The following is a 14,199-nucleotide window of genomic DNA, read 5'->3' as shown; positions in this document are numbered from 1 at the left end:
TCAAGGAGAATGCAGTGGCAAATATCAAAACTCCTACAGTTGTTATACAGTCTGACATTGATTTCATACAGATTGCTTGCTTATAGCTAGTACAGTTGACAATTAAAATCACGGAAACCTTATTCAATGATCCTGTATATATAATCATCATGTAATATCCACTTTCCATGCTGGCATGGGTCAAAAAATTTGATAGGAGCTTGCCAGCTGGAGGGCTGGACCAGGCATTACTTGTCTGTTTCGGCATGGTTTCTATAGTGAGATGCTCTTCCTAACACCAACCACTTTACAGAATGTACAGAGTGCTTTTAATGTAGGGCCAGCACCAGTGCTTTATACATGGTTGTGGCACAGGTGCTTGTTATGTGGAACTGGCACGGGTGCCTTGTACATGGCACTGGTACAGGTGCTTATTACATGGTACTGGCATGGGTACTTTTTATGTGGTACTAGCACTTGTGAGTCCACAAGACAAGGACCTCTCAGCTGAGAGAGGGAGTGGTACTGAGAGATTAGAGTATGACAGAGGAAGCCCTGTTATTATTGAGGAGGTACTTAGCTACTTCTGTAGCACAAAGGAGGAGAGGAAGTTAAGAGAGAGCGAGTTAGGGCCTGCCTACAGGTAACAATGGGGCTTGTATAAATAGTCCATAGGGCATAGAGGAGGATGTTCCATAAAAGTGTAAGGGAAGTTGTTTAAAGATAGTGATGTTGGAGGGGAATTAGGGTGGGTGTATGGCAAATATGTAGAAGTGATGTTGAGAGGAATTGGAAGTGGAGGTGGGTTTGTGAGGGAAAATGGTGGAGCCTGCAGTGGGTGGTGGGGGTGTGGAAGAGGATGAGTTGTGGAGAAGTTTGATAGAAGACAGAATTATGTATGTGTCTTTGTGTGGAGTGCATGGCCATAAAGGATTTGCCTGTATGTATAGATGACCATGATTTTCTTAGCTTAACATGTCTTCTCAAGCTCAACAAATTGCCAGAAGTCTTGGTTCTTGTCATCTCAGTTAAGCTCAATGTCTGAAGATCGTTTCTCACCATTTTGTCCCATGTCTTCCTGGGTCTACCCCTTCCATAGGTTCTCTCCATAATTAGAATTTCAGTATAGATTACCATCTACACTGAAGAATATTATAGCTAGATTTTGTGGAAGAGGCCTGAATTATAACCCTTCAGGTCTCTTTAACTAAAGCTCTGATTATATAACTTTAGAAGCAACATGGGTAAATGGACAGAGTACTGGAATATAAAAGCCATGTATTCAAATAATTTGATGCAGCATTTCACTATGCATTTGCGCATTAAGTATTCATGCATCATTTCACATAGAGTTTAAAAATATATTACATTTATCAAGTATACTTACTTCTCTTTGCAGCTGAGGAGATATTTATATTTTACATGTATTGAATGTGCAATACATATCTTGTCAAATGTCAGGTCAAGGTAGAGTGATTTCTTAGTTTTGCTTCAACCTGTGTTGAACTCAGAAATCTATTTTGTATTTTTTTTCTCACAGAAATACATACACAAGTAAAAAGAATCACTATGTATCCATTATAGGCAATCTTGACCATTGCCTATCGATTTCAGCTTGAAGAATTAAAAAGTATACAACAAACAGTAATCAAAATATTTTTACAAAGCTGATATGTTCATCGAAATAATTTTCCTAGAAAACCTATTGGAATATTTATTTTTAAACATTATTATTCATGCAAAAACTTTATAATGTGATAATCATCTTAATTAAAGCATTCCTTACACAAAACTGTTGCATGGATATATTCTATGTAATTTATTTTCTTAATCAAAATCTCTTTAACCCTTTGGCATTCAGATTACTCTGTCAAATGTAAAGCTTATTAATTCACATTGTTTTGAGTTGATCAGGCATTATTGTGTAGCTTCAAGATTTCAATGATTATTTATTTTTAAAATGGCATTGTAGGGTAGATGTGAGAGGCCAGATCTGGCTGATTTGAACATAAAACAGATAGAATATTAGAGCCCAGATATGGCAGGCTTAAATGCTAAAAGGTGTCACGAATAATAATATAGAATCTGCTTCATATTTTCAAATATCCGTTTGATGGATTTGAATTTGTATAAGTAGAGAACTTTCAGTTACTTACAGTTTCCAGTTGATTTTAGATGCAAATTGGAACAAATCGACAGAACAGGAAAGTGAATATTGGTAAAACCACTATACATGTGTGTGTGTATAATTTTATTAAAGCCAAAAGAGTTTCCATAGATTGTGAAGATTTTTTTGTCTTTTTGTATCACTCTGCCTTATTTGGGTACTATTTCCCCACCTTGTTTTGCACCTATGTATTTAGTTATGTATGTGTGTGTGTGTGTGAACTTTAATCTAGACATGTGATGTAAATGCACCATGTATTAGCATACAAGGGATGTTGGTTGTTTCAGTCTTTCATAAAACGTATGTAGGAAAATATTACCTTGCTTAGAAACTGGTGAGAGCCGGGCAAAATCTACCTTAACAAGTTCTGTCCGATTCATATATGGAAGACTGGACGTTAAATGATGATGTGAAGATGGTGAATTGGCAGAATTGTTAGAGCATCAGGTTGAAAGCTTTGCAATATTTGTTTTAACTTTATGCGCTCAGAGTTCTAATTCAGCTGAGATTAACTTTACCTTTCATCCTTTTAGGGGATTGATAAATAAGAAACCAATTCAAGGCAATGGATTGGTGAAATACTTTGAGCATCTGACAAGAATATTTTTAAGTATTTGTCTTGCAGGGAAACTAGAGCAATTGCTATTTTTTTGTAGTAAAACCGTGCCCTGACTTAAACCTCGGAGAAGAACTTTCGAAGTGTAGATATTCAAGTTGTCTACAACAGGCAACAAAGGCTTTTGATGAAATTGTTATTTGATGGAAATTCAACTGCTATTTCTTGCTGGTCAAGCAACCACTTAGTGGCAGGAGTACAAAGAAAACATGAGCTGCATAAGTCCAGAGCTAACTCCCTGCCTCATTCAAAGCAGATCACCAATGCCTGACCTGTGGTAGAAACTTCTGAGCATGCATTGGCCTGATTGGCCACAGCCAGATGCACTGTAACCCATCTTTTTCTCCCATGTGATGTTCTGGTCATTGTCGACAATGATGGATGACCATTACATTTACATGATGTATGTCTTGTCTGTTTATTATTTTTGTTTGTTTTTTTCTTTCTGCCAGAGTCTTATTGATGGTTTAATAATCAGCAATACCACCGTATCTCGAGACAAAAGCTTGATCAGTAAAAACCGGAAGGAAACTGGAGGACTTAGTGGTGTACCACTGCGCGAAATGTCTACACAGATACTTAGTGATATGTATTCTTTGACTCAAGGTAACTTCTGTTCTTTGACTTTAACAGTTTTTTCTTTTTTTTTTTAAATGTTGATTGAACAGACCTATGATCACAGATATTTTGGGTAGATCCCTCTTGCCTTTTTCCTATTTACTGGCAAGCTATGACACATTATGAGATATGTTCCTTTCTGGGTGTGTGATTTTATGCGATTGACTACACACTCATACATATACACATTTTTCAAGCTGGTGTTCCAGCATGGCCACAGACTGAAATTAGTAAAAACAAGAAGATCCCCCCGTGTAATACACATACATATAAATACAAAAGTGTACACATGTATGCACTCACATACAGTCATGTCTCTGTATCATTTGTCAACAAGGAAAACAAGCGAAGGATAGATGGTGTGTGTGTTTTCTCCAGATGCTGCTGTCCCAGGCACCAACAGTAACAACCTAGATGTTACTCTCAAGGTGTTCTCAACATTGATCCTATGTCAACAATTTACAAAGAGGTATGTGGAAACAAACAAGATAGGATTGTTGCATCATCATCATTTAATATCTGTTTTCATGCTGGCATGGGTCAGCTGCTTTGACTGGAGTTGGTAAGCTGCACTAGGTTCCATTTGTCCTGTTTTGACATGTTTTCTATGACTGGATGTCTTTCCTAATGCCAACCACTTTACATAGTGTACTGGGTGCTTTTTGCATGGTACCAGCAAAGATGCATTTGTGTAATGCATATATGAGGGCTGATCAATAAGTATCAAGACTGTTGCCATAGTAATGAGGCTAGAGCACACAGAGTAAAGCTGCTTGGCACAGATTGACCTTGTACTCTTCTGTGCATGCACACTAAGATTTTAGCATTCTAGCTTTCCTTTGCTGAAGGAAGGTGTGTCGTGTGTGATCATTGCATTGACCATGACAGAGAAAGTCGAGCTGTGAATCTGCATCAAATTTTGCCAAAAGCTTGGCGATACCTGCTCAGAGACCTACATGAAGTACTCAAATTCTTCTTGCCTCCAAATTTACCTCTTTATATAAATTTGCATTATCTTTTTTGTAGGTGTTTCTGATGCTGTTCGAAAGTAGATGTTTATAAACATTTTTGTCAACCACATATAAGTTTTTTGTCTTGTTGGAGTTTACGAAGATCTTATCTGAGTTCTTTATGTCTCTAATTTTTTCCTTCATATCTCTCTGGAGTTGATCATTGAATTTGCAGAATTCAATTTTTCTAATAAGCCCAAAAAGGTCTTTTTCAAAGGTTTCCAATTCTGAAATAGGTGATGGATTTTTGAAAGATTTAAGTCCATATTTGCTTCTGTAAATCAGTTTTTTGTGATATTTTTGTGATGTTTTTGCAGCTTTAATAACAATAAAGTATATATATATATATATATATACACATATCATCATCATCATCGTTTAACGTCTGTTCTCCATGCTAGCATGGGTTGGACGGTTCGACCAGGATCTGGGAAGCCAGAAGGCTGAACCAGGCTCCAGTCTGATCTGGCAGTGTTTCTACAGCTGGATGCCCTTCCTAATGCCAACCATTCCGTGAGTGTAGTGGGTGCTTTTTACGTGCCAGGCAGGGCTGACAATGGCCACGATTGGATTGGTGCTTTTTATGTACCACCGGGACGGAAGCCAGTCAAGGCGGTGCTGGCATCGGCCACGTTTGGATGGTGCTTTTTACGTGCCACAGGCACAGAAGCAAGTCAAGGCGGCGCTGGCATATACATATATATATATATATATATATATATATATACATATATATATATATATATTTAGTGAGGGAAGAAATGGAGCTGAACGAAGATTTTTCAAAATTCCTTTTTATTATTTTAATCCGTAACAAGATAATTCATTTATCCATTTCATTAATATATATATATATATATATATATATATACACACACACACACTTATATATATATACACATACACCTTGCCAACCTTTACTTATCCTTTACCAAGCTCTTTTTGCAACAAGTTATGAGAGTGGTCATAGACACCATAATGGCACCTAAATATGCTAACTTATTTGTTGGTCACTTTGAAGCTCAGACTTTCACTTACTTTCACTTGTGTCACTCTACTCCTGTTGCATAGTAGACTGTCTCACTGCCATCTCCCTTACGTACCCAGTCTTCTCATTTTTGTCAAAACTCCTCCCATTGTACCTTAGAATTCACATTCACTATTTCTGTTAACTTAGACATCTCCATTTCTAGTGCCCACCCTAACTTTTCCAGTTTCTTGTTTCGGTCATTTGACTGTGGCCATGCTGGAGCACTGTTTTTAGTCAAACAAATGTACCCCAGGCGTTATTCTTTGTAAGCTTAGTACTTATTCTATCGCTCTCTTTTGCTGAACTGCTATGTGGATGTAAAAATACTAACATCAGTTGTTAAGCGATGGTGGGGGACAAACATACACACACACACACATACAATGGACTTTTTTCAGTTTCTGTCTACCAAATCCACTCACAAGGCTTTGGTTGGCACAAGGCTAAAATAGAAAACACTTGCCCAAGGTGCCACACAGTGGGACTGAACCCAGAACCATGTGGTTGGGAAGCAGGCTTCTTACCACATAGCCATGCCTACGCCTATTGTCAAGAAAAATAGGAAGAAAGCAGTTGCTTTCAAATGTGGTCTTTTATGATACTTGTTATGCTTTGCATAGACCCTCTCCATCAATCTCACCATCAGAAATGTTGTGAACAAGTGTTCGTCCAATTGTAGACCTGTAACCAACCACATTATTTTTTACACCTGCTGATAAATGAATCTGAGGAGAAAAAGGGACCCAAAATGATCTTTTATCTTTTACTTGTTTCAGTCATTACACTGTGGCCATGCTGGGGCACCACTTTGAAGAATTTTAATTGAACTTATCAACTCCAGTACTTATTTTTTTGTAAAATTTGTATTTATTCTATGAGTCTCATTTGCCGAACTGCTAAGTTACACAGATGTAAACACTCCAACACCAGTTGTCAAGAGGTGGGTAACGGGCAAACATATAGAGAAAGACATATACACACAATGGGTTTCTTTCAATTTCCACCTACCAAATCCACTCACAAGGCTTTGGTCTACCCATTATCCAAGGTGTCACACAGTAGGACTGAACCTGGACCCATGTAGTTGGGAAGCAAACTTCTTACCAAACAGCTATGCCTATGCCTAAAACAAAGTAATATATTTAGCTTTTTTTTTTTTTTATTTTGCAATTTGTTATAGGAAAAATTCCAATCATTGGAGTTGGTGGTATCAGCTCAGGAAAAGATGCCTATGACAAAATCCGAGCTGGTGCTAGTCTGGTAGAGCTTTATACTGTCATGACATATCAAGGTCCTGTTGTCGTTAACCGAATTAAAAGAGAATTAGCAGAACTTCTACAGTGAGTGTTTTTTCTTTCACTTTTTACTCTTTTATAATTTTTTTAAAATTTTCTTTCTTTACTATTTTGAATCATGCTTGTTAGGCACTGTAATGGCTAAGGAAAATTAGTTTAATGTTTCATTTGTATTGTTATGGATTAGCTAGCAAATAAGGGATATGTATGAAGGAGATAAGTATTTAAAAGGGTTGCAGTTTAATGGAAGAAGAACTGGGGAAAGTGGTCTTTGTATAAAGTATCAGGTCATATAGTGAGTCCTGGAAGAATGTGGAAGAAAGCTAAATATAGAAAAGGTTAATACCTCACCCTGAGTTTCTTTGAATTCTAGTGATTGTGTGGCTGTCATAAGATATAGCCAATGAGTGACTTTAGATGTTGAGATAGAATTAGAAAATGTCTCTGAAAGTAGCCATTGAACAACTTAAAATTCCTGCTATAATGTACAATTTTAAGTTATTCAACTTAAGTTTCCAGAAACTGTAAGATTGAACCTCCAACCAAATAATTCTAAGTTAAAATGTGTCTGTTGTTATTTTATATAGTGTTATATATTTTATATAGTTATAGATATATTTCCTCAACCAGCACAAATCAGTCCACAACATTGACTGTATTTTATATAAAGCTATTGCCTTATAAGATTTGTTCAGAGTTACCTATCTTAGGTACTTCTCATTGATAAAAGCCAACTTGAAATATTGATGTCTGAGAATCCGACAGATAGCAACACTGAACAAATAGGTTGTTTTCAGACCTTTTGACCTAAAAAAAATTTTTTTCTCTACGGTAACTGAAGTGAATTTGACTTTTTGTAGTTGAAATATGCCAGAAACATATTTTAACTAACCTAAATTTTGCTTATGCCTAAACACTGCTTGGTGCTAATATTTTGTTATATATTATAAACAAGCTGGCAGAATCGTTAGCATGCTGGACAAAATGGGGCCTAATGTAGTTTCGCACCTCCCTTGAAATGCATTTTTTGCTTACGGCCATATCACGTTGAAAGCACCAGTTCTCATCCAATCACCAAAGTTAAGCAATGTTGAGCCTACTTCGTACTTAGATGGGTGACTGCTTGGGAAACCTAGGTGCTGTAAGCGTCAAACAAACGGCGCTGCATCAGGGGGAACAAAAAAAAAGCTTATAAGTGACACGTGATGGTATTTTACAAAAAATAAAGGAATTCGTGAATGCAGGAAGCTTAGAAAATTGGGTAAATCAAACCCTGCAGCTCTCAAATTCCAACTCAGCTAGAGTTTGAGAAATGCAGGGTTCAATCCCCTGTAGAGGGTTGTTGGCCACTTTTTCCTGTTTTCAAAAGGGCATTTTCTAAGCTGTCTTCACAGCCTTGCTGCATTCATGAATTCCTTTATGTTGACTATATCTATATGCATGTGTATGTATGTATATCATGTGACTACACTTTTTGCATTATTTTAGGCTTCAAATGACACTACCCTGCTGGGTAGGTGACTAGGCCAACATTCCCCCTTGATCAAAAGGGGGACTGGAGCAACATGAAATGAAGTGCTTTGGTCAAGAATACAACAGACTGTCCGATCTGGGAATCAAGCTCACAACCTAGCAATCATGAGTGCAACAGTCTAACAATTAGGCTATGCACTTTCCCTATATATATATATATATATATATATATATATATATATATATATATATAATGTATGTATGTATGCATGTATGTATGTATGTATGTATGTATGTGTATATATATATATATTATATATATATATATGTATGTATGTATATTTACAGGCATGCCCACAACCTAGCTGATCTATTCTTGTGTTGTGAGTTGATTGAAGTGATGGAAACTGTAGAGTCCATGATATATATGTGTGAATGTGTGGATAATTACAGTCACTGTGGAGTTATGGACAGTGATGTTGGCATTTCCCTGCCAATAAATTGTCCAGGAGTTTAAAAATAAGTGGAACGAAAACTCCCTTACTTGAAAAACAGATTAGGGTTAGTGACTGGAAAGGCATCCAGCTGTAAGACAGTGCGTCAACAATATGTATTCATCTAACTCATGCTAGCATGGAAAGACGTGTGAAATAAATGACTGAATATGTATGTATAATATATGTATATTTAGAGAGAGCTTGTTTGTATATCCTTCAATCTGTCTGGCCTTGTTAACCCCCATCTATCCTCACTAAATCTTTTTAGGATTTTATAGACAATTCAGTCACCACTTTTTAACTATTTTCTTAATTTTCTTCTTTCAGAAAAGATGGCTATTCTTCTGTGTCTGATGCTGTTGGAGCTGACCACCGTAGCAGTTAGTAAACTTTTGTGATAGAAAAGATACTTATGTGTTGTAGAAAATATATGAGTGTGTGTGCGTATATATATATATATGTATGTATATATGCATGCGTTTGTGTGTGTATACTAGCAGACATACCTAGTGTTGCTTGGGATTTAAATGGAATAGTTTGTATATATGGTACAGTTAAGTTGAAATATGTCATACGGGGAAGTGCAGTATTGACAACAAAGCATTTGTGGAGTAAATGAAGGGCTAATTTGACTAAGTGACATGTCATGTGTCTGCTTGGGAGATTCCAGGCCCTAACCTTGTCATGGTGGAGTTATGTGATTTTTGAATGCATCAAAATGCTCTCAGTGGATATACTTTCCTTTGTGGCTGTCGGTGCTGCCGCTACCATGCTGAACAATCAGCAGACATAGGAACTACATCCATGTGATAAATTAAGCCTGTGGGTGTGCTCAACAACCACATGAGAGAAATCTACATGAAAGAAATGATGTGATAAGGGGGTAGGGATTGGCTGAAGTTGTTAATGCAGTATTCCCAGCCAGGTGAATACTACACTGCTCATCACTTTCCATTGCTCTTGTAGTAGCTGTACATGCAGCATTTTGTGATTGTCTAATTAAAATTTCACGTAACGATTCGTTTGCTCTCCTTTTCAATTTCTCTGCTACCTCCATTTTTTGACCAATGGAGGATCTCTTCTTTGGAGACATTATGTCAAGAAATATCACATAATAAACTAAGATGACAATTGTACATTAATAATGAAATGTCAATAAAAAAAGGTAAATATCACACACACAAACTGAATTTTATACATATAGATATATACATACATATTTGTTATTTCTTACTGGTTTCAGTCATTGATCATATCCATTTTATCCTCATATTGTTGTTCAACTGCATGTCAGTTCTAATTGAACAGACCCATGATCAAAGGCAGGCCAACCATGGCCACACCATCTCTTTTTCTTTTCCTTTTTTGGCATATTTAACCTAGGACCACTTTGTCCAAGGTGTTCTTTTCTTAGATAGCTGGGTATGATTTAAGGGTGATTTTGCTGTTATGTCTCGTAGGTCTAGTAACTATGTCTAGGCTGCTTCTTTGGCTTATCCTTATGCTTTATATACATTTACACACGCACACATACACACACTAAACCATTTCTTTCTGCTCTAGTTGTTTCTGTCCCTCAACCAAACTGTAGCTATTTGGTTCTCAATGCAACCACATTTGCAAATGAGCTTACACACCCTAACTTATTCACCATATCAGAGAGCTGTTAAACACAAGGTGTATTGCCTCCTCTCATTTGATTATTTGATACTAAGAGGATGTTAGCTATAGTAATGTCTGTGAATCAACATTAAGTATTATTAGTCTCCTGAGTATTCCTCTCAGCATCAGGGTTCATGTTTGTTGCTGTTTGAAAAACTAGGGTAACATCCCCCAGATGTCTCTTCCATGGGAGCACCCATGGCAGCATTTATTTTTACTTGTGATGTCCTTGTGGGAGTTAAAAAGAGCAATTGACAATTTACAGGGAATTAGTGTTTTACTTGGAAATTGATATAGAGGGAAATCTGTCTCATAGGTAGTAGGTAGGTAAAAGGTACATCTTGAAACTGAAATATTTCATTGATTGGAGGTGATTGGAATATAAATGGTTGGGTGGTGGGATTGAAATCACTGCAAGTTTGACATTTTGGTGTAAATATGGTATTTGGGTTTGGTATAAGAGAAAAGAAAATTTTTGTAATAACTTAATACTATTTGGTATTTTGGGATGTAATTATGGGTTTTTGATTGTAAATAATTTTGTATATCATCATCATCATCAGTTGTAAGTAAAGTACATCATTCATAAAGATCTCTCTCTCCTCCTTAGATTTTAAGAAAAACAGAGATAGAAGCTATTACAAAGAGAGAGAGAGAGAGAGAGAGAGAGAGAAATATTGCTGGTGGGGAAGGAATGAGTTTTAAAGGTTGTTAGTGTTGTTTTGTCCCCTGGTCAGTTATGGATTGAGTTTACCACCTGCTAGACATCCCGTTCACTCTTCTAGCAATTTTGATCTGAGTTTATTTTACACCTCTGAATTACAAGCACATATACATGTGTGCACACAAACACACACAATGTATTATTCACTTTGTATAACTTAACTCTCTGCTAATATCAGTGATGATGGTGGTGGCGCAGTTTGTTAACTGTATCCCTTTCTCTAACATTTTTTGTTAATTATTACTTATTTCCAGGTTACCTATCATGGTGTATATATGATCAAAAGTGTTTCACTTCAACCATGACCTTGTGTGTTTTGGGGTTGGGTGCACACTGTATGTTAGGTTACGTTATATAGTGTGTCTTTTCGTTTTAAGGTAGTAGGGTAATATTTGAAGGGGATTTAACTGTTATTTCTAGCTAATCTAGAAATCTATTGTGGTCTAATTCCTTGGTTTTGTTTATTTCTAAATCTCTGTGATTGTATGATGACATTTTCTTTTAGCAAGTTAATGGTAATTCTTGCCATAATTAATACCACAGAAATAATTGAAGTTCTGAGATCTTCATTTCCATTTTTCATATTTTTCTTTTATTGTTAATCCGTTGTATTCTATGGAGTCATGCTCTGTCACTTTCTTGTGTAACCAAACAGATACATAACCTGTCTACGATAAATTTAATGACAGTTAACCATTTGTGAATCCTGCTCCTGCTTGCTCTGAACTTTCACCTTATTTACAATTGATGATGATGTTGGTGGGTAGTGAGCTCAGTGTTACTCTGTTCTCTGTCACTTATTTATTTATCCATTATTATATTATGGTTAGTGAGCATTAACATTGTTGGCTACAAGTTTCCAATGGGGTGGTCCACTACTTTTCTGGTAACTAGTCACAATGGAATGTCTGTAACTTGAGGCAAAACAAATATCAATAGAGACTTTTTAAAACAAAAAACAAACCCCATTTTTTTTTTTTGTTTCCTTACCACTGATATATTTTGGTTTCAAATTTTGGCACAATGCTGGCAATTTTGGATAAGGGGCAGGCTAATTTTATTGACTCTGAAAGGATGAAAGGCAAAGTGGACCTCAGCAGAATTTGAATTCGCAATGTACAGATAAATGAAATGCTGCTAACAATTCTGCCAGCTTGTTGCCTTCACTGATATATATTAGTGAAAGACACCTACATATATATATGACAGGCTTCTGCATAGTTTCTATCTACCCATTCCCACTTTTAAGGAATTCATTAGATGAAAGCTATTGTGAAAGGCACTAGGTGAGGTGCTCTGTAATGGGAATAAACCTGAAACCATATGGTTGCCATGGAAGTTTCTTAACCATGTAGCTAGGTTGTCTGTGGCTGTAATCACCTTTGACTTTTGTACTTCCATGGGCAACAAAATAAGTACCAGTAATATACTGTTTCATTTCTTTTGTTTACACTCTAGCCCTGCTTTACAAATGAGATCATTATGCTGCTGTTGTTGCCTTTGATAAAACACACCTATTGTTCAAGGTATTCTAGCATGACCATCTGTTCCTTTTTTATATCAATGATTACATTGTGGCCAGTTTGTGTTTTTTCTTTAAGACTAGGGTTTTGTTTGGCTCCTATTTTTAGCAGGCTTCTCCATTAATTCAACAAGGCTGCAGTATTTTCCCTCTTAGCAAACTGAGTCTGTGATATCTTTTGTCTTCAACATCTTTCTATATGGTAAATGTTTTTTGGGGAAAGACAGCTTCTCAAGTCCCCTCATATTTCTGTAACTCTTAGACTTTATACCTATGTAAACACACACACATGCAAGAGAAGTGGTGCAAACTATCTTCTTTGACATCTGTTTCCATAAGAGGTGGTCCACAATGTAAAAGATGTGTACTCAACGCTTATCAATCTGCTTTCACTTTTGAATCTTATCTATAGCAAGATCAGCAACTTGACTGAATCTAACATTACATCAGGCTAGACTATAATTACCTTATGAAATATATGTCATTTGCAAATTTTATTTATTTCTTTGGTTGTTCACATCAAACAAGTTCAATGACAATCAATATTTTTGAATGCAAAATATTATCAGCTAAGAAACTATAAAAAACTGTGCCAGATATATGTTTCCCTAAGTATACATTTATAAATACACAGACACAGACACATGTACACAGCATGCAGTGGGGTTCTTTATATAGAAACCATGCCACATACCTTCTAATCCTGTTATGACTGACCTTTACATTTTTACCTCATGCCAACGTTAAGATTTTAATGGCTATACTAATTAACTATGGCCATCCTTCTCTTGGTACTTAAGGAGAAACTTATTTTTGTTAATGAGATTTGATGCAAAACTATGTTAATTCGAGAAACTAGTTCCAGCAGAAGGCAATTCTTACGACAGTAAAATATTTGAAATATACTTGAGTTTTGTTTGTTTTATTTTTGTGTTGTGTTTTACTGTTATTTTCAACCAGTTACTTCTTATATTCTAGTTGAAGTTAGTTTCTACAACCACCATATTTATTTGTGTAAACAACATCTGTAATTTCATAAAGGTTCTAACCAATTTTTTCAATTTTAACTGTATTCTGTGGGCATGAATTGTGCATATCAGATACTGAAAGTGAGAAAAATATGACATTTGAAATGAAATGTCCAAGAAAGATGCTTCACATTCCATATACAAAAGAAAAATTTAATGAGGGTGTTAAGAAAAATTATGGGGGAAACTGCAAACTATGGAACTTTACTGTCAGTTTATAAGGTGAAATTGAAGTGTTTTGGTCATAGACTATGATACCATAATACTCTTCCTATACTAAATATGGTTGTCTGAGGACAAACCTACCTTAGGAAAAGGAGGTATAGGAAGATTGCAAAGGGGATTGTTGAGCTACATATGGACAAAGAAGATGGTAGAAAATAGAGGGTGTGGTGGGAGTAATTGTCTCACTGCATTCCTTCAACTTCCCTCTGTTATAGATTTTGATTTATAAGAGATTGGTTTGCATATCTAACCAATGTGTAGGTTTCTATAGTATCATATGAAGATGTAAATGAGGTACCTTTTCTCTATATCTCATACCAGTGGTACATAGTGCTCTAAACATGGGTTGTTTT

At 36.1% G+C, this 14,199-nt stretch overlaps 1 protein-coding gene and 1 pseudogene across 2 annotated transcripts in view; both read left to right on the top strand.

The window, feature by feature from the left end:
- Window positions 1–13,498, top strand: part of LOC115221482 (dihydroorotate dehydrogenase (quinone), mitochondrial-like) — a 46,842-nt gene extending 33,344 nt beyond the window's left edge. For both annotated transcript variants that reach the window (XM_029791675.2, XM_029791674.2), the window contains 3 exons: window positions 3,215–3,368; window positions 6,601–6,760; window positions 9,013–13,498. In XM_029791675.2, coding sequence (XP_029647535.1) covers window positions 3,215–3,368; window positions 6,601–6,760; window positions 9,013–9,070 — 372 coding nt within the window. In that variant the 3' untranslated portion in view covers window positions 9,071–13,498. The remainder of the gene's footprint in view (window positions 1–3,214; window positions 3,369–6,600; window positions 6,761–9,012) is intronic.
- Window positions 7,745–7,863, top strand: LOC115221848 (annotated as a pseudogene).
- Window positions 13,499–14,199: the final 701 nt, after the last annotated feature.

The sequence above is a fragment of the Octopus sinensis genome, linkage group LG18 (assembly GCF_006345805.1).
Source record: "Octopus sinensis linkage group LG18, ASM634580v1, whole genome shotgun sequence".
Taxonomy (NCBI): Eukaryota; Metazoa; Mollusca; class Cephalopoda; order Octopoda; family Octopodidae; genus Octopus; species Octopus sinensis.
The sequence above is the reverse complement of the archived record's forward strand: the minus strand, read 5'-3'. Positions and strand labels throughout refer to the sequence as shown.